Source organism: Corvus cornix, chromosome 1A (genome assembly GCF_000738735.6).
Source record: "Corvus cornix cornix isolate S_Up_H32 chromosome 1A, ASM73873v5, whole genome shotgun sequence".
NCBI lineage: Eukaryota > Metazoa > Chordata > Aves > Passeriformes > Corvidae > Corvus > Corvus cornix.
The window spans coordinates 50,502,223-50,530,211 of NC_047057.1; the positions used below are offsets into that span (position 1 = coordinate 50,502,223).

The 27,989-nt window shown below is 50.8% G+C and overlaps 1 protein-coding gene across 3 annotated transcripts; it reads left to right on the forward strand.

The window, feature by feature from the left end:
* The first annotated feature begins 854 nt into the window (after positions 1-854).
* Positions 855-27,980, forward strand: SOX10 (SRY-box transcription factor 10). Of its 3 annotated transcripts, none has more exons than XM_019292622.3 (4): positions 855-1,075; positions 18,858-19,314; positions 24,849-25,114; positions 25,511-27,980. In XM_019292622.3, exons 2-4 carry the CDS (start codon positions 18,905-18,907, stop codon positions 26,224-26,226), a joined length of 1,392 nt encoding a protein of 463 aa, XP_019148167.1. In that variant the 5' UTR covers positions 855-1,075; positions 18,858-18,904; the 3' UTR covers positions 26,227-27,980. The 3 variants fall into 3 exon arrangements, with proteins under 3 accessions (XP_019148167.1, XP_010408872.1, XP_010408871.1); XM_010410570.4 differs by lacking the exon at positions 855-1,075 and adding an exon at positions 15,650-17,642 and having other exon boundaries at positions 17,924-19,314; XM_010410569.4 differs by lacking the exon at positions 855-1,075 and adding an exon at positions 15,650-17,642.
* Positions 27,981-27,989: the final 9 nt, after the last annotated feature.

A 27,989-nucleotide genomic window follows, 5' to 3' on the forward strand; every position in this document is an offset into this window, starting at 1 on the left:
CTTGGTCTCCACAGGGTGCAAAGATGACCCTGATGGGGCTCTCTAGACAGTGTAATGCCTTTGATTACAGTAGTCTTCACATCAGGAGTGTGGCGTCCCACCATGTGAAGGAGAATTGAAGCAGGGAGAAGCAAATCCTTTTCCTTAAAGTTTCACCATTGCTTACTAGGGGATTCCAAGACTATCCAGCAATGCATTGCTTCCTCAGGGGCACTGCTTGGTGGGGAGGTTTAAATTTGCAGTGTTAGATGCACAACATTTGAATTAATGAGTTTCTGGATCTTCCAGGGACTTGTTTTTTTGACAAGGGCAAAATTCTTCATCTCAGAGGGCTTCAGTTGTCTTTTGTGATGGAGATGATCAGTGTTTACTTACCAAGGCTGACTGCACACTCCTGGCAAGCACCCTGTACGATAGAGCTACTGTGGGGCTGGTGGGGCACAGCTGGGGTGGCAGGAAGTATCTCTGCATCCATGTTGGGATTCATTTAGATGCTATCAAGCCAGGAGGCAGGAAAAAGGGTTATTATATATTCCTTTGTTGTTACATATTGGATGAGTTTGAGGCTTTCCAGTGAAAGCTGCCCTGCACACGCTGCTTTGAAACAGTATGGTTGACTAAGCAAAAATCCTCATTGTGGGCAGAGCCATACGAATATAAAGAGTTGGTCAATGCATCGTTTTCATGATTTTTTAACCAGCTTGGTTAAAATCCACCAGACAAGAAGTCCTTCTAATGTGGGAATATAATGGCCCTTTTATCTATAGTCCATTCCCCTTCTCTACAGGAGTAAAAATTCTCTGCATAACGCCTTACATCCACAGCTTTGTATGTGTGTGTGCGGGATGTGGCTAAGGCTGAAATTTAATGATTGTTTCAAGGACCTTCCAAAATAGTTAAGGCACTGAATGGGAGAAGAGTGCAGAAAACTTGGCAGATAGACACACGCAGCATATGCCCTGTTCATCTAAAGCATGACATGGACTGAGATGGACTCAGGACAAAGGGTGATCAGAGGAGTGAAGAGGGTCAGTAGAGAAGAAGGTGAGCAGAAAGGCAGAAGGATTTGCATCAGGTGAGACTGAAGAATTTTATTTTGTTGCAGAATGCAGTATCAGTGAAGTATATACCCAAATGCTATGAAAGGAAGGGAGGTGGGAATTTGGCTAAGGAATTGTTTGTGTTACATAAAGGCCATTGTAGAAGTTGCAGTAACTTTGGCATCATGTGATCTTTTACATATCCGTGTACGTGTAAGTTGAGTCAGTGAAGCAGTATGTGCAAGGAGACTATAGCTGGAAGGATGGCTGTGGGAATGTCTGAGGTATAATTTCAATGGGGTGTGGGAAAACGTGATGTTCATGGGGATTTGCCACAACTTTTCTGTGGTAGGAGATCATGCACAAGAAGATTTATAGCAACAGTGCAGAGAAACTGTGCGACGCTCCAACCCATCCAATAGAGAGTGTCAGCTCCAGCTTACAACCAACTGAATCAGTAAATGTGGAGGCAAGAAAGAGACGTTTTTTGTGCGTCCCATGTGTTTTTTAATAAATGCCGAGTTCCCATAAAAATCTAGACCCCTTGTAGCTGCCACTCGATTCCTGCCAGTTCCGGGTCCCTATCAGTTGATTTTCCTGAAACAGGCACCATGACTCAATTCACAAGCTATTTCCAATAGCAAGTTGGGCTGATTCAACTTATATCCTGCCCTGCTGTGTCTGACTCATTCTTTCCCATCTCCATCTCTAAGAGAAGTCCAGCGGAAGGCAGAGGGCCCTTCACATAGATGCTCAAGGTCTCTATCAGATAATAGGTGAAGAAATATTTGCCATGACCAAGCTATGGTCATTTTTTGCCATTCCTTAGTCACTTGGCAGCCAATGGAGGGACAAATCGAGAGCAGGGTGGGGGAGAGTAAATGAGACAGAGAGACGAGAACAAAAGATTCTTTTGTGGTACAGAGAGAGAGAAAAGGGAAAGCATCACCAAATGCCCAGAAGCCATGTTTGTAACAAGAGACCTATTCTCTCAGCTACTTGGAAAACAACTTGGAGTAAAAAGGCCTGGTTGAATTAACCCTTCATGGAGGCAATTCACTGAGCATGAAGGAAAGAGGCATGGCCACGGCGGACGCAATCTGCGTGGCGAGGTAGCAGTCTTGGCTCTTGGGCAATTTAAAACAATGATTTGTTGTCTGGGAAGAGGAGCTCGGGATGATGTTGGGTGGTTTGGCCATACCGAAGTTTTAAAATGTCAGATATCCTTTCTTCATAGGAGCTTTGGTTTTGGAAAAGATCACCAGAGGGGTTTTTGCAGCATATGAGGTGATGACTTTCCTGTTGATGTTTTTCCTAGGGATGCTATGGAGTGAGGAAAACAACACCCCTAAAACTTATGGCTTACTGCAGCATAATCTTGTCCCATCACGGCCTCTGTGAATTCAGTTTTTATTGCTGGCCTTCAAAAACTCTCTCCTCGCACATTGCATCTCTCTTGTTCGTGTCTTAGTCCTCTCTTTGACTGAGAAGACCAATTTTACTGGTGTTAGGGGTTCTTTGTACAAACGAATTGAAAGTATGCCAAATCTTACATTTCCGAAGAAACAACCATCTTTAATTCATTGTGAACTCTCTCCCTTAGCCTCCTTGATGTTATTTATAAGGAATTTTCCTCTTTAATTGAGTGGATCTTTGGGTGAAAGGAGACTTCTGAGATGATGGTACCAGAAAAAGCTCTACTCAAAGAAAGAGAATCTGCACCTATTTGAAGATAAATGTGGCATATTGGCATATGCTGTGTCAGTTTGACTGCGAGTTTGCTTCCGGGCGTTCTAAAGGAGCGAGACAGACAGATCTCAAAGAAAGCTTCTTCTCCTCATAAAAGTGCAGAAGGGACAGCACCCTCTGGAGCCTCCTAACAGGGCCAGGCAAAGGGGTGCAAAGAGCAGTCTGGAAATGGAAAGATGTTTCTCCTCTCTGCTTCACCATCTCACCAGGTCAAGAGCAATGTCCATCCATCATGGGTCACCCATCCCCCTGGCCTGATGGCGCAGATGGGGAGGATGCAGTGGGTGCCCCTGGAGCCCATGGTCAGGTGGGCTGCCAGGCTGATGTGGGATGCAAACAGCCTTAAAATCGTGCTTTCGTAAATAAGTCATCACATGGCACTTGTGCATGTCTCTTAGAGCAGCAGTTTGAAAACAACCAGGAAAATCATGTGGCAACAGAAGTCTGCAGGCTCCCAGCCCTCCCCCACTCCCTAACCTTCTCTCTCCCTTTCCTTTCTATCTCTCTCTCTCTCTCTTACTGAGATGGAGTTGTCAACAAAAGCTGGAGTTGGATTTTGCTCCCACTAACCTCATCCAGGGCTTTGGGGTATTTGTGTTGGCACTTGGTGTTGGCATTCAACCTACCTGTGCTACTCAGACCACCTGTGCTGTGTGATGCCCCCTGCAATCCTGCCAGGCGAATTTGCAAATTCAGTCTCCTAAAGGGATTGAAGGACATTTACCCAGAGGGGATTTTAAATATGATTAAACCCATTGCTCAATGGGATTTTCTCTATTGCAGGTGAGTCTGGCAGAAATTGTCTTTTTCTTGGCAGTACAGTTTTAATACCTGATGGGCACTTACTGGAGTTACTTGTAAGGTCAGAAAAGAGAGTTCTGGAGTTTGAAAATTAAAAAAACTTGGAAGTTCTCCACTGCTGCCTCATACAACTCATTCACAGTAGCACAGCAAAGCAGGAGTCTTGGAACATTGAGACCTCAGCTGAGCTAAGAGCAGGTAGTGTTCTGTGAAGAAATAGTGCTACTACACTGTCAATTAATGCATATCTTTGAGCCTTGGCTCCACTCATGGTCTCCTATTTTAACTGGCATATGCCGACCAACCTTGCTGAGTGCAAAGAGCTCAGAGCCAGGAGGGGACTGAGGGATTTATTGGGCTGTTCCAGGTGAGGCTCAACCTGTCCCACTGTCCTAGCACTTGGGTGGTGTTGTTGATTACACCTTCTTCTACCATACATTCCTCTAGCTATCATTTCCTCTAAGCTGGCTTTTCCTAGCTTAGAAGCTCAGGATCTGAGTCTGCAGTTAGTAAGATCTCTACCTTTTCTTGCATTATGCGTTCCTCCCAATGCTCCTCTCTCCTCTCCTCTCCTCTCCTCTCCTCTCCTCTCCTCTCCTCTCCTCTCCTCTCCTCTCCTCTCCTCTCCTCTCCTCTCCTCTCCTCTCCTCTCCTCTCCTCTCCTCTCCTCTCCTCTCCTCTCCTCTCCTCTCCTCTCCTCTCCTCTCCTCTCCTCTCCTCTCCTCTCCTCTCCTCTCCTCTCCTCTCCTCTCCTCTCCTCTCCTCTCCTCTCCTCTCCTCTCCTCATCTGGAAATGGGACTGGTTTGGCCTGAGTTAATATTTACAGCAGATGGGAGTGGGCTTGATGGAAAGAGTTTGCCTCAATACAGTGCTGCTGAACTGGTGTGAGTAACTTCACTATGGCTGGTTTAAAAGCCCTGTTTCTCTTGTACCAGAACCTGTCACCCCACTTGGCAAGCTGTTTGCTGGACCAGCTTTCCATGGATAGGAAGAAGATTATTCAGCAAGTGCTGAAATGGGATTCCCAAAAAGCTAACAAAAATCTTTAGTTCCTCAGTGTCCAGCTGCTCCAGGCTATCTCCTTCTCCACAACCTGTGACTGATTCATAGCAGAACATCTGCATCTTCTTTCCAATTTGATCCACCAGGCCAAATCTGTTCATCACTCAGCATCCTAGCCCTAAAAAGTAAAATCATCCTGTCTGAGAAATTCCCCAGCCAGGAATCATAGAATCATGGAATCATAGAACGGTGTGGTCTGGAAGAGACCTTAAAGATCATCTAGTTCCAACCCCACTGCCATGGGCAGGGATGCCACCCACTAGACCACATTGCTCAAAGTCCACTTAGCCTGACCATAAACAGTACCAGGGTGGGCAGGGATGGCAACCAGTGTTTGAAGTGAGAAAACAGGACCTGAAAACCTCTCACAGGACTTATATTTTGACTAGGTTTCCTTGATAGAACAAAATTTCATCCAGTCTAATATGGTGTGTGTAACACATTGCCACTGTTACTTATCAAGGCAATAAAATACTTAGACACAGGATTAAGCCCTAAATAAAGGAAAATTAAGACTGTTTCCAAATAAATGATGTCGCAACATAAAAGATTCTATCTGGAGGATCTGGCAAGTCAGTCTAGGTCACAGTGCTGCCAAATCCTTTCCCTCTGCACTTGTTCTCTCCTTTAAAAAAAAAAAAACCAAAACCAAAGCAGAAAGAAATGTGTGGTGACAGGTAGGAGATGTTGTGGTCCTGGAGAAGCAGAGCCCCATCTCCTTACACAGCTAGCAGGGAGTGGAGCAGGAGAGCGGAGGGTAGCACAGTGCTGTACAGCTGCAGGGCTGCTCACAACAGGGCAGAGCTCCCAGAGAATGTGCTCTTTGTTCACTGCCTTTAAAGGGTAAGAGAAACACTTATGCATGGCAAATTAGCCCAAAAATGTATTTCTCTAAAACACCCGATTGTCTGGCCAGCTCTGCAGCTGCAGGGAAGTTCCAGGGAGAGAAGGGGGAGGCGGCGGGGAAGGAGGAGGGAGGCAGGGAAGGAGGATATTGATGGGGGGGGGGGGGTGGTGGGGGAAGGCAAGATGATTGTGGGAGTGAGGGAGAAATTCTCATGCCTCCATTCAAACAGAGCTGACCAGTGAGCCAGGGGACCCCTGACAGAGGGGCCACGTTGGTGGTCAGGGAACCACGCTGTCTCCTGGTCTCCTGGGGGGCAGGGAGAAGAGGGGACACAGACAGCTGTGCTGTGGGCAGCGTGGGAGCAGGCACCGGTGCAGCCGGCAGTGCCGGGGAGTCCTGCCACCCGGCAGGTTCAGCTGTGCCATCTGGGCCGGGATGCTCCGCGAGCAGTGCCATGCTCCTCTAGTCACCGTGTCGCGCGTGCCAGGGCTGTGACTCCTCTCCTGCTCCTGAGAAAAGTGCACAGGGTTTGACTGTCTTCGAGGAGCAGGACCTGTGCTCTTCCCAAGAGGTGGCACTTAGGTTTAAGACATCCCAAATGTACCTCTTGGTTAGGAAATTGATCTGAGCTTGTTAAGAATTTCCAGCTTAATGCTGATACCCATTTAAAAACTCCCAGACCATTGCTGGCAGAAAAGTGATTCCTTGAACTTCCCTGGAGTTTGGGAAGCAAAACCTAGTGATAAGATTCTTGACAATGGCTTGGACTGTGAAGTTCATGGTGAGTGCCACGGTCTTGTCCCTGCCCCAAGGGATGCCACTGAAAGTAGTTAGGCCCACCCCAAGCACAGCTGAGACCTCAGAGTCCAGGGAGTGTTTCCCACACGGTCTGGGATGAGACATCCTATTCATGTGCATGTACTTATTTTATTTTCTGTTACCTGCTGCTGTGGAAAGAGAGGTGGCCCCTGCTGCAAACTACAGCACTTTGCAGGCACAGCCTTGGGGTAACCAGATTGGTCCTTGCTGCTGCTGACTGAATGCTCCTGGGGACATCTGCAGCGTGATCAAGATGCCACCTGAAGGGAAGCAGCTCAGGCTAGGCTTTGCCTTTGAGGACACTCAGGGGTGCACTTGCCCGCAATAAATCCAGGTCCCAGTACTCTGTCCTTTCTGCCATATGTCATGGCCTATTTTGGGCAGACACTAACTTCTCCTTCAAAGTTACCGGTGCCACCTGCTGCAAGGACTGGTGAGACTGGGAGGTAGCCTTAGGTTAAGCCAAGCTTAGATTGCCCACGAGAAAAAAGAGAGATGTGAGAATCTCAGATGGGATTTGGTTTCAATACATTCCCGCAACTGTCCAGCTCAGGTGTAGGATTGACATTGCCACCAGTTCAAGTTGGCACAGGCAAAACATACTCTGTTTCCAGGTTGCTGTTATACTCATCATGTGACCAAAAGTTTTTGAGGAAAACCCTGTCACTCTTTGGGTTTGTAATCCAGAAGTTCTATAAAGTCCCCTTTCACTGGACCGGAGAAAGGGAAGGACAAGTGGACCTGGATGATTTATCTGCACAAGTAGCGATACCAATGGCTGCTGAGAATTATTCACAGAATCACAGAATGGGTCAGGTTGGAAGGGAACACAGTGGGTCATCTGGACCAACCTCCCTGCTCAAGCAGGGTCATCCCAGAGCACATGGCACAGGATTGTGTCCAGACAGCTCTGGAATGTGAGGGAAACTCCACAACCTCCCTTGGCAGTCAGTTCCAGTGCACAGTCACCTGCACAGTAAAGAAATTCTTCCTCATATTCAGGTGGAACTTCCTGTGCATCAGTTTCTGCCCATTGCCTCTGGTCCAATTGCTTGGACAATTGCCTATTCATGCTTTGAATCTTGCCCATACATTCTTTCTTTTCAGAGGTTTCATGAAGATGCTTTAGTTAGCATTGGGTATGGAAGTAACTGCTGGATACAGAGCAGGATCTGACGGAGGGAAGCCAGAATCCAGTTTGAAAATTTCCTATAGTGGAGAAGCTCATCAGACTTTTCTTGAACAGGTGTGATGAGCAAAGAAGGAGGTGGGGAGCTGAACCACTCTTTAAATGAGGGATTGGGAAACTGCTGGCAGCTGTATAATCCTGTCATCACTACATTACACATTTCTTTATGGCCAATTCACTCTCTTATTTTATGTCTACATGGGAGAAGAGAGGATGAAAAATGTTAACTTTAATCAAGTCAGCAATCCTTCTTGGCTTCGACACACTTCATTTTCCACTCAGGTGAAAGAGGTTCTTCTGCGTGCACTGACATATATCCCTGTGATGAAGGGGATTCTGTCCTGGTCCCTCCTCTCAGACCTTCACATCCCTGCCACTCCTCGTGTGTCCCTCTAGAAACACCCTGAGCTGCCACCACACAAACATCTGTGACCACATTCCATGATCTGAACCTTAATTGTTAAGGCCACAAAGCTACAGCGGTGCCAGTGCTGGGCTTCATGCCTGACCTTCAGGGAGTGGGTGACACAGATGGATGGCAGGCCTGCTGTGAGTTCTGAGAGCATTTGTGCCAAGGTGGGACTCAGGGAAACCAAGAATCCAAGCATGTTCCTGCACTTTGTGGAAACCCTGAGACCTCCCAACCATGGCAAGGATGTGGCATCATCAGGTGGGAATGACTGGTACCAGGCAAGAATTTATTGGCAAATAATTTGCTAAGAAATGGGACTTCAAGGGAATGAAACCAGTTGCAAATTCAGACATAATTCAACAAGCACTTTTGACTGGAAAGTGAGTGTGGGAGACGGATTTTTAAAATATTGAAACATTTCATTTCAAGGCAATCTTCCTGAATTATTCTTTTCTAAATGCCAAAATGCTGTGAATGGACATTTTCAAAGTGAATTTCTGACATTTTGTTTCAAGCCAACATTTTGCATTTAAAACTTGACCCAGGTTGAAAGATGAGAGGTCAGTCACAAGACCCTAAAACAATGAAATAAAACTTGCTATTTAAAGCTCAGAATAATGTTTCAATCTCTGAGTTATGCCACTTGAAATAAAAGTTTTAAATCACCATGGAGCTCCTATGCATGTTCAGATCAACATGCCCCTACCTGACACCTCTGAAGTGGTGGAGTCATTGGAGCAGAAGCAGACAGTGTGGTTGGGATAAAACCAGCCAGTAGTGGCCTGAAATTAACTAAAAAATGCCCTTATGCATCCCAGACAGAATTTCACTCTTCTATCGATAAATTTCACTTTGATCTCAATAGGGCTTTTTATGGTGGGATGTGCTCCTCTTAGGGATGTTTGCATCCCTTCACAGCAATGACGAGCCTGTGCCTACGGCAGTTTTACTCTGCTGGCAATTAGCTTTAGGCAAAGTGGCAACCAAACTGTTATCATTTTCCATCCATCCCTGGGAGCACTGTCCCACTGATCTCCATGCAAACCAGCGGAGCTTTTCATAGACATATGTCCATAGGCAGCGCCAGGGAAAAAAATGCAAGCATAAGCAAAGTCTGCGTGCAAGAAAATCTCTGCTAATTTGGGAAGTGGCCCTACTACTTCTTATAATGGGTGGGTACGTTGGGGGACAGCAACCAAGCAGGTTGAAGGACACTGACAGCGCTTTGAGAAGATGCTGTGCCCCGCAACTGCCTCTTCTGTACAAAGGCAGGTTCCGTCTCGAGGGACGTGAGGATTAGCCTTCCTCCCCCTTCCCCACCAGCCCCAACTCCTCACTCCCGCTGCCCCGTCCTCCCTGCCGTGCGCACGTGGTCCCGGCTGGCCATGAATAGAGTTGGCACGGGTGGGTCCAGCCTGAGCCGCTGGGCCTCACGGCTCCCGACCTGAATAAGCAGCATAAAGGCACAGAGCAGCCCCGTCGCGGCTCTGTCCCGACCCATCCTCCCCAGCTGCAACAGCATCCGCTGTGGGCCCAGACCTGCCATTCTTATGGAGTCCTTCTGTGCAGTTTGTCTTTCTCTGCCTCTCTCCTCTCCTCTCCCCCCCACCCCCGCCTTTTTTTTTTTTTTTTTTAATCCCCTTTTTTCGAACATATCATTACAGGAGCAACAAAAAAGATGGGACAATACAGCCATTGATGAACTGCTCTCGTCCTCCAGTCCCGATCCCCCCCACTCCCTCCCTCCCCTTCTCTGGTGCGTGCCAACACTCTTTCCACCCGCCCAGGGCTGGAGCCAGCGCCAAACAACCTCTGCTAATAAACAAGAGGAACCAGATAAACCAGGAACACAATAGAGGGATTTGTTGCACTTTAGTGATGGTGGGAACAATGTCAACTCCGTGGTGCAGCTGCATGGACCCCCTCCCATCCTCTCCCCCCAACGCCTCGTGCCCCCCGCGTACTTGCAGCCCAACACTGTGATTTATGAAAGGCCAAAGGTCACCATGCATTAAAGGGCTTCTTTCTTGCATCATTTATTAACCCCTCTATGACAAGGCGCACTCATTGTGGCAGTGGTGGTGGCACAGGGAGCGGGGCACGGGCAGAGGAGTCCATCCCAGTGCCACCATGCATCTTGCAGAGGATGCTGAGATGCAGGCTAGTGCTTAAGCCTGGTTTTACACTGACCTGGTGGGGGGGGGAGGAGGGGAGGCTTTGGTGAGATATGTTTTGGCCAGCAAAAGCAACTCATGCACTCCAGCACAGCTCTGTTTGCATTTCACGCAGGTCACTGTCTGCCCGACCTACACTTGCTGCCAGGCGGTGAGCGCAGATCACTGTGTATGCTGTGGCCCTGCACACACCGAGAGCTGGCCTGAAGGGCTGGCCTGAAGGTTCTGTAGTTCACACGGTAGAGTTGACCACGTTGCATCACCAGAGCCTTAAGTCATCCCGTGCTACCAGGTGTTGTCACAGGGGCTGCCCAAGATGCAGCTGGGCAGAGAGGAGGCAGTGGAAGAGGATGGATCACTCCAAGGTCTCCTTCTTGGGAAAGTAGAGGTGTGCCCAAAATCTCTCCTTGGCTCACCAGAGCTGGTTTCCATTATAGACAAAGCTGCAGTGTCACTGTAAAACATTTTCAAGCCTTCCTGTGTAGCCATAAAACAACACCGTGAAACAGCAGCGTAACAAATCCTTGGACTGTTCTCTTTCTCCTGAAATTGCAGTGACCAAGTCAGTTTGGGTGAGCCACTGCAGCAGCAAAGGCTTCAGCACTGAACTTTGAACCCTGAAGTACAGCCCCATATCCCTGGCTGTGCTTGAGGGCTCCCTGGAGACCCTGTCCATGGGCAAACTTGCTTGGGAGGACAACAACATGGCCATCACAGGCTAGGGGTAGTGAGAGAGCCCTGGAAAGGAGATGCCTGCTAGAGTTCATGTCCACTGTGAGAGCAGTGGGGCTGTGCTGGCACCTGGTTGCCTGGCCCATCCCTCCAGGCTCAGCAGAGGGGAGGCTGTGTTGGCAAGCTGGGATATCTCACCCCTCCCCGGGATGAAGGGATGGGTAACAAGGGACAAGCTTGGGAGCCCTTGGGGGTGTCAGGGTGAGCCCCTGCACAGGACAGAGGGGCATGGAGGCTGGGGTGAAGAGGAAGACAGTCCCACTGCCCAAATGCTGGCTGGTAACTCTGGTTACCAGCCAAACTGCTCCTGCCCTAGTGCTGGTGCCTTGAGGCCGTGCTCCCTCACTCATTCTCCCTCACATTCCTCTGGGAGCTGATCAGGGCTTGAATGACACCCCAGATGACTCTTTGCTATTAATTCCTGTGAACAGAAAGGGCTCCTTGTTCTCCCAGTCCTACTCTCTGGAGGAATTACAGGGGCCAAGGCAGCAGGCTGAAGCCTTCCCGACTTAACCCTTCCCCCGGCTCCCCAGGAGCCTCCCTGCATCTAGGGGACTAGCAGAGGTGAAGATCACTCTGGAGCCACCTTGACCACCACTGAATGAGCCCACTGAGGTCACTAAACACTGCTACAGGCACGGGTCCTGTTGGGAGGATCCCCTTTTCTGGTTGTTCTGCCCAATCCTGTACAATTCCCTTCTTTTCCCCTCTAGGCATCTCTCATCTGCTGTGCAGACCAAGAGCATCCAGCTTCCTCCATTACATAACACTGGATATGCCAGACTCCATCCCAGAACAGGCAACCCGGTCTTTCTCCCCCAGCTCTACCCCTTCAGTGCATGCTTTTTGGGGTTAGCCTTTTGGAAGGACACCTGTTCTCTCCAGCAGGAGATGCAGGGGTTAACAGCCAGGCAGGCTCTGTGCCATCTATCAAAGCAGGTAGCAGACAGATGTGCTTGCCCATTCCTCTTTGATCTTCCCAGACCTGAGTAATGCAGGAAAATTGTCCATTTAGCCATCACAGGTCCTTGCCATGCCCATGAAACCTTAGACTGGCCAAGACGACAGCCCAGGAGGTGCCTGAGGTCTTTGCAATGTTCAGAGATTATTCTCCTCCCTACTTTCCACAAGGTTTTCCCTACACCTCCTCTCTGGAGCAGCTGGCACTGTAATCCACTGCTTTAGAACAAAAAATGCAGCTGAGCAAAGTCTGCTTGGCTACATCAAGGCCATACACCAGTGGCAGCAGCATTGTAGTATCCTGCATCTGTGGCAGCCCTCACCATCCCTTGGAGAGAACAGGTTTTACTCCTGCTCTGGAGCCAGGCAGGACTCTGCAACCACATCCCAGACCCAGTCCCCAGAGAACTTCCTGAGGACTCCCACCCCTCCTGAGGTGATGGGAGTGCAGGGCTATGCACCAACCAGCACCATCCAGGCTTTGTTGCCCATGGGGAATGATAATCCTGGAGGAGGGCAGTCACTGTGACATTTCTTTTGCTGCCTGCAGAGGACACTGGGTTGTTAAACAGCCCAGTCCACCAGTAAACAACTCCAGGCACTGCCTGCCTTGTGTTTCCCCTGACATCCCATGGCAAAACTCCCTGCAGCATACGGATGCCGTATGATGCTGCCAAAACCCAGGCAGGGCTGCAGGCAGCTCTTTGCATTTCCTGACTGACCCACACCCCTTCCTTTCTCCTAAGGCTGCCTCACGAACAACCAGTTCATCAATGCCCATGAGTGGAAGCTCAGAGGCACCTGGAAGGGTCTAGGACAAACAGTGGAAGCTTCAGCCAAGAAAGGCGAGGGGTGATGAAGACCAGAGCCCAGCAGTGGTTTCTGTGCCCAGCTCTCAGTTGGGAGGCTGCCTATGGCACAAGGCAAATCGAAGAGCTCTTTGGAGATTGTGGCTGACACAGAACTGAGGAGGGTGACACAAACATGGCCTTCAGGGACCCTCTGCTTGTCTTGTTCACGGACAAGCCTTGAAAATGACCTGCACTCTGGGAGCCTGGAGGGCAGTCATGACATCGTATGGGAGAGGAATTTGGAGAGAAGGGCATGAGGAAGTGGTGGAGACGGGGCCAGGCTTAGTCCTGATCTTTCTCAGGCTGACGTCAGTCATGTCCCGTGATGTTTCACGAGTCAGACCATCTGCAGATTCATAGGTTTGCTAGACATTATAGTGGTCTTTCCCTTTGCTCCTCCCTGCTTTTTCTCAGAGCATCACACTTACACAATCATCAAATAAAAAGGGTAAAACTTTTTTTTCTAGTTTTTACAATTTTCTCATGACTTCCTCTGTGGAGGTTCAAATGGTCACCTGGCCACTAGCTTCCACTTGCCCCCGGGACTGAGTAACTATCTTCCCAGCTACCCTATGGCCATGATGATGAGGTGTGATAAGGCCCAGTGGCATCAGCACACCAAAGGCAACATGCAGTCCTCACTGAAGGTGTTGGGTATACTATTTCTGACTGGGACAGCAGGACTTCCAATGTGGGTCAGCTGTCCCTGACATCTGCAACCCTCCCATGACCATCTGGGTTGCCTGCTCCTCTGCCTCCCTCTTTCTCCCTCATGGGCAGGGAGACAGCCCCCCTTTTCAGCTGTCCCCCTCCTCTTCCTCACCAAGCCATGCCTGCCAGCCATGTCAGGAAGCAGCAGCAAGCTTCATACCGGCAAAGATGCAAACCCCACTTTGGAGATAGGGCAGATCAAGGGTCTGGCTTTGGTGTGAGAAACCTAGTTTCCCTCCCTAACGTGATGTTGGTATGGCCATTCCCTGTCCTTCCCACAGCATCACAGGGGAGTACAGCCAGTGCAAATCCACATCAACCTGCCTGGCACGGACAAGAAGGCAGCAGGGGCAAGACCCCCTCCCACCCCCAAATCCCAAACCTTGCCCCCCACCACCACCTGCCCCTCATTGTCTCACGTGCCCACCTCCACATGAAGGGGATTTTGCAAAGAGGAGGTGGTGCCTGCTCATCCATTCCAGTGGCTGTCCCCATCCTGGCCACTGCCGCTGCCTCAGCTCCTCCTAGCCCGGGCTTCCTCTCCGGTCTTTGGGTCTGGAGCAAGCTGGACGCTCTTAAAAAGCTTTTTATGTGCGAGCGTGTGTGTGTGCGAGTGTGTGTTAATCACATGATTGTCATTCACCTGTATCCTGAACAAAGACTGTGCACTGTTTAAGGCCCAAACAAGAAAGCCAGAAAGGGAAGGAGGGGGGCTTGTTGTGAAAACTGAAGGGGCCGTTGAGAGAGCAGGCGTGCGCGGGAGAAAATCCTTATCAAACTCCCAATTCATGGGTCTCCCTTTCCCTCAGCACACTGTGGGTATTGTTTGGCTGGGGGTGTGTATGTGTATTTTTTCGAATGTCTGTATCATCCCCTCCTTGCTCCCCAGCTCTGACGCTGTTTTACTGTATGGAAAGATTTCACAGGGAACCCCTCCCATTTTCCCAGGCAGTCCTGGGACAATACCAATGCTGTGCCCCGGAGTTGGGCAGGGGACAAAAGCTGGCTCTCGTGCTGGGGATCCCGCTGCTCCTGTGCTGTGGACAGGCTCTCCCCTCTGACTCCTCCCTTGCCACAGGTGCAGGGGAGAGGTGTCATCTAGCAAAATCCCTCCCCCGAAACCTCTGTGGTCCCACCTTGGTGGTGGATGTGTGCCACCAATGTGGTCCCCTCGCTGAAACCCTACCAAGCAGGTGCTACTGCGATGATGCTCCTTGTTCACTGAGCAGCCAGCCTGGAGTGGGGTCTCTTTCCTATCATCTTTGAGAGTGGTATGGACACAGGATAGATGGACAGAAGAGACTTGAAAAAGGATATACAAAGACTCAGTGCTCTGAGAGGGGGCTGAAAAAAGGGGGAAATGGACTGCAAAATAAAAGAGAGTTCAAAAAGTAGAGGCAGGACCAAAAGAGACAAAATACAAGAACTGGAGAAAGGCAGAATGGAGGGAAAAAGGCCCTTCCTCAACATTTAAATACGAGGAGACACTCAGATTGCAGAGATTGTATGGCTGGTACATGCTCCTTTGAGGACATCCCTCTCTGCAGCTGAGCCACCCACGGCTCTACCAACAAGGCACAAATTGGACTTGGCTCCTGGCTGGCTGGTGGTAGGAGGCTCTGACGGGGATGGTGAGCAGTGGGAAAAACACTGGTCCAGTGCCCTGGAGGTTACTGAAATCCCTTCTGGGTCTGATTCCTTTCTTTCCCAGTTGAGAGTGGTGGGTCAGCACCATCTTGTTCCCCCTGCAGAGTTCACCTGTTGCACTTGGGGTGTGAGCTGAGCAGGCTGTAAACTTTGCTCAGTGCCTTGTGGGGCTCTTCTGTCTCTTGACTGGGAATCTTCTCCAGCAAAGCACTAGAGGACCCCTGGCCTCTCATTCCCTATCACTTGAAGCCTTGTACCATGTATCCCCACTCCAGAGGAAAACAAGAAAGCTCTGCCATGCTCCCTCTTTCCCATGGAATCCATAGGAACTAGCCACCTGAAGGCAAATAAACACCATTTTCTGGCCATTTTCTGTGTCACTCTCCTTGCCCCAGGTTGGAGGTTGACTGCAGCCAGGGGAACAAGCAGGGTGGTATTTCTCAGCAGTAGCTGCCTTCTTGAGGGGCAGGGGACCAATCTTCCAGTTCCAGTTCTCCCACACCTCCTATGCAGGGCCCCTGGAGGTTGAGGATGACCCTTACTGGCTGGGGAAGGTGCCACGAGCTCTGCAGTATCACTGACTCTGCATCCAGTGGGCCACAGACAACTCTGTGTGAACTGACCTTGCTTCACTTGTTTTTGCTGGTCATCTGCATGCCAGACAGAGGGTGAGCTGCCAAATTGCCCCTGTCTGTGCTGTGAGTCCTCTTCTTGTGCCAACTACAACTGGGGTGTCTGTTGGTGAGAGAACTCATCCCAAATGGCAAGACTTGAGGTTGATCAGCTGCTGCTTTGGCCACGGAAGCAGGGCCTCGATGCTCTTTGTGAGGCCCTCCACTGGGTCTTCTTGTCATCAAAAAGACACATTCCTCTCTTCCAAAGGAAAAAAGGCATCATGTGAAGAAAAGTATTGGAACCCATCTTTTTTTCTGGAGTAGGTAATGCTGAAGAGAAGAAAGGTAGGGGATGATCCCATGACAGTTATTTTTTTCTGTGGCATGCAAGAAGCTTGTTTAAGCTGCCTGCTTGATCCCAATGGCATGTAGCCATTCCCCCTCCCAGCTCTGTTCAGTAAAGGCTTCTCACTGGGCTTTAGTGAGGCTTTCCCTGCAGCCATCCTATGGTTTCAGAGCTTTATTTACTCCAGACAACCCCAGGAGTGCAGGGAAATGGCCCTAAGCTGTCAGCCAGGTTTGCAGGGGCAGCAACCAGCACTACAGGTTTGCTCTAAGGGTTTAGCTAGGGTGCTCAGCACCATCCTTGGGACTGGTTCCCTCATGGTCCATGTGGTGCCAGCCAGTGATTTTACTGGACTTTCTGACACAAAGTCTCTGAAGAGTCAATATCTGCTATAGGAGTTGAAAGTGTTCTTGAAATCCCTCCAAGCTGTTTGCCAGGGTCATATGCATTAATCTCTTTGTATTTTCTGGCTTAGTACTGAAGTGCCTTCAGGTTGGGTCTCCAGCAAGGAGCTGGGGCAGGAGCTCGGTTTATCTCATTGCTACCTTAGGAGATCATCAAAATTTTTGTGGGTGACTTCTCATGGTTACGGAGTTGGTGTTGGTCTATACTGGCCCTGGTAGCAAAGGAAATTGAAGAAACCAACTACCAGAGGGACGTGGGAAGGAAAGTGAGCTGGAAAACAGAAATGTGAGGGAAAATGTTCTAAAGCATTGAGAACTGAGATCCAGTGCACGAGCAGCAAGAATGAGGGTGAGAGTCCTTCTCATCAGGAAACCCCACTTTCCTTGTGAAAGACCACACATTTGCCTTCAGGAGCAGCTCAGCATGCTGGAGGAAGCAGAGCCTGCTTGTCTTGGCAAGACCCCACAGAGCCCATCCCTAGAGTGCAAAAATCTTAAGAAGGTTCAAACTGGTATCCACTGTCTAGCAGCATGGCATTTTCCTTGGACCTGATGTCCTCCACCCTCAGAACACCTCGGATCCCCTGCATCCCCTTCCCCACCCTGCAGATGCAGGTCTGAATGATGTCCTTTCCACAGTGCTTTGACCCCAGGGTCCCGGATCAACTTGTTTCAGCACAGAGGAATCCTCGTGCAACTCTGTGACAAGGACCAAGGACTCATTTAGCACACGAGGAGCACTAGACCCTTCAGGAGTAACCGTGCCATCAGGGGGAAGGAGGGGGACCCCCATCCTGGGGATGCACACCCTTCTCCCCAAACCACCCAGACCCCTTCCAGCATCCCACCACCCCAGCCTGGCAGGGCTGAATCCTCCAGCACCACCTCTGGGGTGGCCATGGCACAGAGAGCAGCCCAATGCCAGCAGTTCTCATGAAGAAGCTGGCACCATGGAAAACAAGGAACGTGCTGGTGGCTGAGGTGGGGTGGGGGGCTGCCTGTGTCCCCTCCCCGCCGTCCCTGGCCGACCGTATTCTGGCTCTGAGGAGTGCTTGGCTCCACCTTCCGCCCTTCCCTCCCCCGGTGCTAAGCAGCAAAGCCAGCTAGAGACATCCAGCCGGGGTATTAGTAAAAACCAAGCCTCCCTCCAGGAATGGCACTCGCTTGAGAGCCTCCCTGTGCTGCGTGCCCCGACGCCGCTGGGGCTGGGAGACAGAACAGGGGGGCTATTGGGATACAAATCACAGCCCTCGCAGGATTTGCCCGGCACACCGGCCAGCAATGTAAGTTTTCCTACCTGAGCTCGCTCACACACGCGCACACTTTCGTTCGCGCTTTTTCCCTCTACTTTCTCTTACTTTTTTCATTTTCCCCAACAAGAGCCTGTGTTGCCTTCTGAAACTAGAGGGATAGCAGCTCTTGCTATGCACTGGCTTTTTTTTCCAGTTAAGCCAGAAGCATGCTTTTCCATCACTTCTCTTTTTTTCTTTTTTTTTTTTTACTTCTTTCTTCTTCTACTTTTTTCTTTTTTTTTTTTTTTTTAATTTCTGGATGGGGAGGATAGAGAGGCCTTTATTTTTAGAGTGTTTCTTTCTCTGAGGGGGGAACTGCTGCAAAGCAGCAGGGACTTTTAGAGGTGACTGCAGACAGAAGGAGAAAGGCGGAGTGTGTGGGACAGGCAACCCAAAGCTATGGCTTGTCTCAAAGTTAAACTTGGTTGTGTTTTTGTCTGCATAGATATATAGATATAGATATGGATATATGAATGTCAGTATTCATATGCATACACACACATAGACTGGAGTGTGTGTGTGGATGAAGTGTAGATGTATTTTAAGCTTTCGGTTTATCAGCTGTGAGAGGAGAGTGAGGGATGAGATGTTCCCGCAGAGGTACTTTCTCACAGTTGGGATCAGGGTTTCTGGGTGTGGATCCTGGGCCTGGGCTGGTTCCCTGCATGGTGGTGCCACCCTCTCAGATTCCCTGGCACCTGGTATATCAGTCTGTTCTGGCTTATAGATACAGTGCTGGTGCTTCCCCTCCCATGCCTCCCTCCAGACATTTCACTGCATGTCTTTGAAATAAAGGAGCACTTCCCCACACAAGTTTGGTGGCTCTCCTCCACATTCCACTCCTCTGTGGGGTGCTGTGCCCAGGCAGACTGATCCACATCTCTCTCCTTTCAGGTCCCCAACCCTCCTTATCCCTCTTGCTGTAGGCCCTTCAGCACATGTCAGCTCCACACAATTGCAGAGATAGGGAGCAATATCCCAATTAATCAGGGGCCCCAACCCATCCCCACCCCCATCGATCACGGGTTCTGTGGTGTGTATGGCAGTTGCTTTGCTTGTGCTTTAATTGAGCAGCCCCTGTCTCGTGGTCGGCTCTTCAGAGACCTTGGAGTCCCTTTCAGATTTGGTGGTTCCTTCTCCTTTTCTCTCTTTCCCCCCTTTTTCTTTTCTTTCCTTTGTTTTTGTCTTCCTCCCTTCCCTCCCCAGTGAGAAGAAGGACAGCGAGAAGGAAAAGGGAAGGCTCGAGAGCAACGATGGCTGATGACCAAGACCTTTCGGAGGTGGAGATGAGCCCAGTAGGCTCTGAAGACCACCATTGCCTCTCCCCAGGACCCTCCATGGCGTCAGACAACTCCCCGCACCTCACTGGCTCTGGGAATGGGGAGATGGGGAAGGTGAAGAAGGAACAGCAAGACTCAGAGGCGGATGATGACAAGTTCCCGGTGTGCATCCGTGAGGCAGTCAGCCAGGTGCTGAGTGGCTATGACTGGACCCTGGTTCCCATGCCCGTGCGGGTCAATGGAAGTAACAAGAGCAAACCCCACGTCAAGCGGCCCATGAATGCCTTCATGGTCTGGGCACAGGCTGCCCGGAGGAAATTGGCTGACCAGTACCCACACCTGCACAACGCCGAGCTCAGTAAGACCTTGGGGAAGCTCTGGAGGTAAGAGCGAGTAGTGGAGCGTGGGGTGTGAGGGCTGAGGTCTGGAGGACCTGAGGTCTAGAGGACCATGTAGTCATGTGGAAGGATGGAGACTTAGCGGGATGGAAGGGGTGTCTCTCGAGGGGACTTCTGTACAGTGAGCCCCTTCCTAGGAGGTGCGGTTGTTGACTGGAGCAAGAGTGGTGGTTGGATGTAGTGAAGGCTTCCTCAGCAGAGCTCACCTCCGTCCTGGGCAGCATGGACCATGTTTCCCACTAAGTTTCCCTGTTGTTCCTGGTGAGGACACTCTCATTCTGGTCCTCCCTGCCTGACTGCCTGGGGAGATCTTGTTTTCTTGGCTCACCCTCCCTGCTGGGCTACGTTGTGCACTACCAGTAAACTGGCTGAGCTCAAGACTTAAGAGCTAAGTTACAGGTGGCTGCCTCAAGCCTGTCTGAACTCAGATCCCAGCACTAACAGGGTTTTTTTTCTGGGCAGTGCCACAAAGCAAGAGAGAAACCAAGTTACAGCTGAGGAGGAAGGTCAGGGGAAAGGAGACAGGCAGTCAGAGCCCCACACCCGTTCTTCCCAGGATGGTCCCAGTTTTGGCAGGCCACACAGGTGCAGTGAGACAGATGAGGAGAGACACAGGTAGAAATGGGGGCTGAGGCTTAGCAGAAAGGAAGAGACCTGCAACAGTCCCACCCTTAGCAGGCTCTCTTGGAATATGCTGGCTCAAATGAGCCCCATCTTCCTTTGCACCCTGAGAGATGCCCTCCCTTCTCACGTACACTTGTCCTTTGGCACCACCAGTTTGCGCACCTATTTTCACTTTGTGCAGATCCCAGGTCCTTTGCGCACCCTCCCCTCCTTCCTCCAGCAGATCCATAGGCTGCCCTCATCGAGTGCAGCCAGCCCACGAGCGTGCAGAGAGCCGTCGTGCCCAAGCCAAACGTGTCGGGCTGGCTGTGCCGCTTCTATCCCATCGGATGCTCTCTGCCAATAACCCCATCGACCTGTTACTTTCTGCCACAAGTCCCCAGCACAGTGCCCTGCCTCACGCCAACCAACGCAAACCAAGGCTCATGCAAATAGCCCTCTCATTCTCTCACACCCTAACAGCATTTCATAGAGGATGGCCTCAGTTTTGGGTGAGCCAAGAGACATTTTTTGAAGCAGACGCCTCACTTCTAAAACACACTATAGCAGCTGATGGCAAGGTCTATTCATTCCGGCCTTCAAACCTACTAGCTTGCAAGGAACCAACCCTTTGGGCGTTAGATTCTCCCTCTGCTATGTCAGCCTGTTTACCATGACTCGTGAGTGTCTAGTGTAACCCCAGCAAAGGGATCTCTTTGGGAAGTCAAAGGCAGGGTGTTGATTGTGAATGTCTCATCTGATGCCTCTTTCCTGCTTGGATCCCCTTTGCCTTTCCTTTACCACAGCACTTGCTTTCACCTGGGACTCTGCTGCCAGCCTCTGGACTGTGAAGCTGTGCTGGAAAGAAGGGATGTGTTGGGGGGACCCACCCTTTTTGTTCCCAAAATGTTGATTTCAAGATATCACTCCTTTACTGAAAAATATTGCTAGATTTTAGAGCAACGGTCTCTCCCTCCAGGCACCGCATTTTCTTTGAAAATATAGCAGAGCAGTGAAACCTCCATAGGTATTGCACTCGGAGTACAGGGAGACATAGCCCCCAGCCTGTGGCCACAGTCATGCACCCAGCTGCCTCCCCGCTCCCAGGACATGGCTCCCGCTGCTGGCCGCACGGGACTCGGAGCAGCGGGACACTGCCACCAGACAATGGTCAAGGTGCCCGTGGGTTTCTTAGGGCACAATGTAGCCAGGAAGCCTGGCTCAGATGAGAAGCTTGCGGGGTCAGGCCTGGGGTTGTTGAAGCTGCTGAGTTTGCCACCTGGGTGCTTCTCTTGAATGTCTCCTCTCCTAGGGCAGGCTGAGGCTCTCCGAGCCGTGCCAACCCCTATGGAGACCATACAACACAACAAGCTGGGTTGTGGGTACAGGCAGTGTCTGGCCACATGCATGTGTCTTTCTGTGAGCCTGGGGGGAAATACCAGCTACAAAACTCCAGGGGAGGTGGCCCCAAGGTTACCAGGACAGTAGTCCAAAGCCTTGCCCCCCACCCATGGTATGGCTGGGCTTCTTCCACTGAGGTTCCCACTGCCTTATCTACACTGTCCTCCAGGTAAAGCTCCTACACATGGGAACAGCTGCAAGCAGACAGGATTTTTTCTGGATGGCTTAACCTCAAACTTTTGATGAAGGTCCCTGCAAAGGGCCCTGGCCCTACCCTCATAAGGTGGCCACCCAAACCCTACTGCCATGGTTTGTCACTTTGGAAAATGTTGGCTGTTCTGAGCTTTTACGGATAAAGGGTGTGTTAGACACAGGTAAAGGCTGGTGAGCACAGGGACTTCCTGCAGACCACCATAAAACCAAGCACGTCCCCAGCAATCGGCACTGGGTGGGGACAGCAGAAGCTGGGAAACCTTGAGAGGCATTTGCAAAATGGGATGCAGTGGCTCAGGTTTGGGTTTTTTTTAAGCCCAGAATTTGCACTGCCATGTCCTTCACAGGCACCAGCCCTCATTGGAAGGGGCTGCAGGATATGCCCTATGGCCATGTTACGCATCTGACCCCAAACATGGTGCCGGGGGCTTACGGCCCCATCCACCTTCCCCACCCTGTACCCACTTAGGGTGTGTGAAGGGTGCAGGCAACAAAGAAGACATACTAAAAAAGAAAGGAGAGCTTGACGGTCATGAAATCTGTCCTTGAATGCTTTCCTTCCCCAGGATGGGACAGGGAGCAGCTCCCAAATGGAGGCTGGCTGCTGAAAATGTCGGCATGACTCCCAGCCAAAATGCCAGCCAGCACCACCTCCGGGGCTGAAAACAAGGGAGGCACGGGAAGAAGGGGAAGAAGGCTTGGTAGGGAGGAGCAAGGGGCCCCGATGGAGGGATCTTTGCATGAGGGTGGCAACACCCAGGGAATTGGTTCATGCCCACAAAATCTAGGGCCATGGACGCGTAGGAGGGCTGCTTTCTGCTCCTAGCCGGCCCTTGCCTTGCATCAGCCCCAGTGCCCAAGCCCACCACCGCACTGACTCATTGGCAGCTGAGTCCCAGCCAGGGTCAGGCCTCTGGCTGCCGAGCCAGGCGCCTGGCACGCGGAGCGGTGCAATGCCAGGCGGCACAAGGGGAGGCTGTGAGAGGCGAGCAAGAAGGTTTCTTTCTCCTCCCAGAGTGTGGCGCTGGATGCTTGCCCCTCTCCCTTCGGCTCGGGGGTGAGCATTTGGTGTGGGGCTTGGATAAGCCCCATGAAGGGCTTTGCTCTGTGATCCGTAACTTCTCTGCCCGTGCAAGATTCCTTTGCATTATGGCCTGGGGAGCGTGGGGGGCAGGAGGGGGAGGGCAGGAAGCAAGTGAAATCCAAATCCCCCCAAATCTCCTGGCCTTTGCCTGCTCCCACCAGTTTCACTTTGCTAAAGCCGATTTGAATTCTGATCCCAGTGGGAGGGAGGAGGGAGCAGGCAGCCTTGGAGAGAAGGCAAAGATGTGGGGAGTGGACTTGCCTCTGTCCTGCTGGTGGCACTGCCCATGGGCTGCTGTCAAGGGGAGAGGAGGTGAGGCACTTGAGCATAGCTCAGAGGGCAGAGATCTGACACCTGTGTAGCCTCCAATGGCTCTGTTTCACACCATCCACAAGATGGATCTTGGAGGCTGAGCTTTGCAGATTTTGCCTCTATTCTCCAAATCCCACATTCTGCAAGGATGAAGGTTTTGCCAAGGCAAGGTTGCTCCCAGTCCACAAGGCCTACGAGGGTTGGCCCTTGGAGGGCCGTCTGGAGCAGCACAGGCTGAGGGATTAGAGCCCTCTGGGACGTGTGAGAGTGGTATACAGTGGTGGGGGGGAGACAGGAAAGCTGGTGTTGGATTCATGGTGGCTCAATTGCTTTAATCTCCAGGATTAAGGCAGTGGAGGAATGTGGTGTGTGGCCACGACTTGCTCAGGCTGACTGGAGTGAACCTAGGTCAGCACCATGAAGGGCTCCAGCCCATGCCACACACCTTCTGTCTGCCAGCCGAGGGGATGCACAAGGAGTAGGGGGGAAGGGGGTGTTTAGGGACCAACCCATTACTTGCTGGTGACCCCTTTGATCACCCACCAGATTTACCTGGGTATTCCTTGAGCCATGCCTCCTCTTCATCTTCAGTTTTTCAGGTCAGTTCAGGCCTTTTGTATTTTCCCCAGAGCCTACAGCTTAACAGGATTGGTCACATTTTAGTGCTAAAGGCTTCAGGGGTGCCAAGGTGCTGAAGGTGCTGAAAAAACCCCATGTAGTTTTTTTGTTGAGGAGAAAAAGGTGTGGACATAACATAAATGGAATTGGTTTTTTTGCTGTTTGTGAGCCCTGCCATTCCTAATGGCTGTTTAGAGTTCCCAGTCACGAGAAGACTGGTCCGTTCTGAGAGCACTGGTTTTTGGTTGGATGCAGGATGACCTTGAGTCACAAGAATATGAGGAGGAAAATCATAAAATGAAATTGAAGTGCTTCCAGCTAAAATGCTGCAAAAGGCTTGAGCAATGAGTTTGATTTTATCTTCAAGTGCTCTGAGGCATCTTGCCTGTGCATTTCACCATTTCCTCAGAGAGCCTTAACTAGAGCAGCCCATGATCTGGCAGGAATATAGAGAAGGAGCTTACATTTCTGCAGTGCCTTTCATCCAGAGACCAGGACTCATCTACTTCTACAGAACTAGCAAAGTAATAGCTAAATTTTTTACAACTGCTTGGCCAAGTTCAAGAAAGGCTGGTCCTTTGTGCTTCAGCCTTTTCCATTATCCATGTCTGAGGTGAGCAGGAGCTCCAGGAATAGTAGAATACACTGTTTCTGCCCCTTCCGAATTTTCTTTAATTCCTTTTTAGGATATTGCAAGATGATTAAAGGTTCCTTTACATGGTTACTGTGGAGCCAATATCAATTGCTGCTATAGGTGCTCCATAGAGCCTCAAACTAGGAGTAGAGCCTATAGAAGGAGGGAGGTTAATCTGGAACAAATACAGTCTGGGGAAGAGCAAGAGACATGGGGCAGGCAGCACTACAGGTGGTAAGGGTGTGCCACCCTACCTTTGTCCAAAGGACAATTCCAACTGCCCTTAATTTGCCCAAAGTTTTTAAAAGCAGCTCGTTCAACCTTATTGAACACAGCTACAAAAGGCTGCACTTTGCCCTTTGGCAATGGAAGAGAGGGTAAGTTGGACTTTCTGAGGTGAGAAGCATCACACAGGTGGGGAAGGGGGACCCAGCTCCCACACCAACCAGTGTCAAGGCTTAATGACTAACGAGAAGAAGGAAAGCATTGCTGTCTCCATGGAAACACTCCAAGTTCTTCCTGTTGTTCTGGGAAGTACCCTCCATGGGGCAACACCCTGGCATTTGGATTTACGCACCGTGTCCCACAATACTGAGCAAAGGTGTTTTTTTCTGACGGACCTGCCCCACTTCTTTCCCACCTTGGTCTCTGCAGGTTATTGAACGAAAGCGACAAGCGGCCCTTTATTGAAGAGGCGGAGCGGCTGAGGATGCAGCACAAGAAGGACCATCCCGATTACAAGTACCAGCCCCGCCGCCGGAAAAATGGCAAGGCCACACAGGGCGAGGGTGAAGGCCAGGTAGAGGGGGAGGCTGGTGGGGCTGCTGCCATCCAGGCCCACTACAAGAATGCCCACCTGGATCACAGGCATCCCAGCGAAGGATCGCCCATGTCCGACGGCCATCCAGAACACTCCTCAGGTGAGTCCTGGGTCTCAGTGAATCTCTTGACAGGCTACAGCCAAGTCAGAGGCTCAAAAAAGGCAAGTCATCATGGTGAAAGCCTTAGTGGTGGGGCTCACACCTGGCTCATGACCCAGCAAACTGCTAGTGTCAGCAGTACAGGGACATGCCTGAGTTTCAGAGGTACTTACATTCCTCTAGTCAGGCAAGGTATCGTTGCATCCTCCCTTTTTTCCACAAGACAATTAAAAGAGATTTGGTTTTGGCTAATTCTTTCACCCTCCACTAAAGCCTCCAGCTAGACAGCTTCTGGCATACTGGAAGAACAGAGCTGGGTTGTGTATAGAGCCAGTCATAAAGCTGGAACTCACCTCTTCTCTCTTTTTCCTCCTCAAAATATTCTTCACTTTGCAGGTCAGAGCCATGGGCCCCCCACACCTCCTACCACCCCCAAGACCGAGCTGCAGGCAGGCAAAGCAGATTCCAAACGAGAAGGGCGTTCCCTGGGGGAAGGGGGAAAGCCACACATTGACTTTGGCAATGTGGACATTGGGGAGATCAGCCATGAGGTGATGTCCAACATGGAGACCTTCGATGTCAATGAATTCGACCAGTACTTGCCGCCCAACGGACACGCCGGCCACCCAGGCCACGTTGGGGGCTATGCGGCAGCGGCCGCTGCTGGCTATGGCCTCGGGAGCGCCCTGGCTGCAGCCAGCGGACACTCTGCCTGGATCTCCAAGCAGCATGGAGTCTCCTTGTCCACTGCCACCTCATCGGTGGTGGACTCAAAGGCCCAGGTGAAAACGGAGGGGTCCGCCTCTGGAGGCCACTACACTGACCAGCCCTCCACCTCCCAGATAGCTTACACATCCCTGAGTCTGCCCCACTACGGCTCGGCCTTCCCCTCCATCTCCAGGCCACAGTTTGACTACCCAGACCACCAGCCCTCGGGACCCTACTACAGCCATTCCACCCAAGCCTCCGGCCTCTACTCTGCCTTCTCCTATATGGGACCTTCCCAACGTCCCCTTTACACTGCCATCTCTGACCCTGCACCCTCCGTGCCACAGTCCCATAGCCCCACACATTGGGAACAGCCCGTGTACACAACTCTCTCCAGACCGTAGGGAATGGGGAACAGTGACCGAAGCAGCGACGGAAAGGCTCCGAAGAATCAGCACAGGCAGAAGAGCCTCCGAACTCCAAGGTCACTCAGTGCCATCCAGCCACCAGAACCCACCAAGTATACAGAAGTGCCTTTCTTGATCCCAGCTCTTGCTGGCACACCCACCTAGAGGAAGGTTTATCATCCTTTCGCCCTTTACCAATTTCACACAGGCCACGTGACTGGCTTGCGACGCCTTATTGGCCTTCTAGATGAGGAGGATTCTAGACATGGAGTGACTGGTCTGTGGTGGGTTTCGTTGTGTGCACCCTGGACTGTACGATGAGAGAGACTGTCCTTTCCTTCCCCTCCCCACACTGCTCCAGGGAGTTTGCAAGTGTTTCCAACAGGCCACAATGGCCAACACTTTGTCACCTGCTGCAGGCGAAGGGTGGCCGCTCAGCCGCGGCAGATGTGTCATGGGAGGAGCAGTAGGGAGGATGGCATGGCCGGCTTCCTTGCAATCAGCGTCGTGCAGCAGTCCTGCCTAAGATTCACACATGCATGAATCTTGAACCCCTTGGAAGACCAACCTACGCGTGCTTCCCTGCTGATTTCCGCAGCTGCACCCTAGCTTTTCTCCCCACCTCCTCCCTCCATCCTGTCTCTGTTTAATCCCACACTCTTCCCAGCATGGAGATTTGAAGGCTTGCCTGAACAGTAACAGGGGATTTGGGAACAGCATTGTCAGTCTTAGCGTGACTCGTATCACAGCCTGTGTGCACATGCACATTCATGTATGAAGGTGGAGGAGAGGTGGGGAAGGACCAATGAATCATTACGGTGCTACAGCTGAATCCTCCTGTCTCAAAATTACTCTGTATCATTCATTTATGTCTGGCATTGCTGGCCTCAGTCTCTTCTAATCTCTTCAGAACCCCAACCAACCTCTGAGCAAACCTGGTCCTTGCTCTTCCACGTCTGACAGTGCCTGCATGAAATGAAGAGGCATCAAGAAAGCTACTACACACTTGCCAACACCCCAAGTTGATTCCAGTACTCTTTGAGCTCCCACTCCAAACCCAGGCTGAACTCATTCATTCATCATGTCTACCAGCCAGCCAACACCTCCCTCCCATCTATGCTGAAAATGGAAAGATACTCCTGTGGCTTTAAGCAAGGTAGATACAGACTTGATCTTGGATAATGAAAGAAAAGAAGCCTACTTAGGCGCAAAGCAATCTTCTTTGCCTCTGGGTTTCAAACTGGAAGCAACCAGCTCTTAGACATCAACCTCTTTTTTCAGACCAACATCTGAGGACAGTCTGCTTGCTTCTCCTTTGTCACCTCCAGGACTGGGGTAGTTTGTCATGCCAGAGAGTGAACTGGCACAAAAATTGCCGCAGGAAAAGGTGATTCCTGGCAACTGATTGCAGAGACATGCTGTGGGACTTTCCAATGCATATTCCAGTCTAGAAAGAGACTTTAACCAAATGTGGACTGTGATGGGTGCTGCTGTATCCCTCTGCTGATATGACTGTCAGATGCCCTTCCTGCCTCCCTTAGCTACAGATGACTTATTCTTGTGGTGTCTGAAAAGATCATGTAGAATGTTTGCTCCCTGTACGCATGTAACCTCTTCCAGCCATGTCCCCTTATTTATGCAAGTAGCACCTTCCTCCCCCACCTCCCTTTCCTCAGTCTCTGTGCCATCCTAGCACCATTAACTCTGCATTAAACATATGGAATAATAAACTTAAAAGTTTCATTTTCGCATGTCCGGGT

Bases quoted from the DNA above. Each gene is read 5' to 3' on its own strand.
- SOX10 (XM_019292622.3), top strand. From the start codon at position 18,905: ATGGCTGATGACCAAGACCTTTCGGAGGTGGAGATGAGCCCAGTAGGC. The intron at 19,315-24,848 runs GTAAGAGCGAGT...TGGTCTCTGCAG, and splicing joins ACCTTGGGGAAGCTCTGGAG to GTTATTGAACGAAAGCGACA. The intron at 25,115-25,510 runs GTGAGTCCTGGG...TTCACTTTGCAG, and splicing joins CCATCCAGAACACTCCTCAG to GTCAGAGCCATGGGCCCCCC.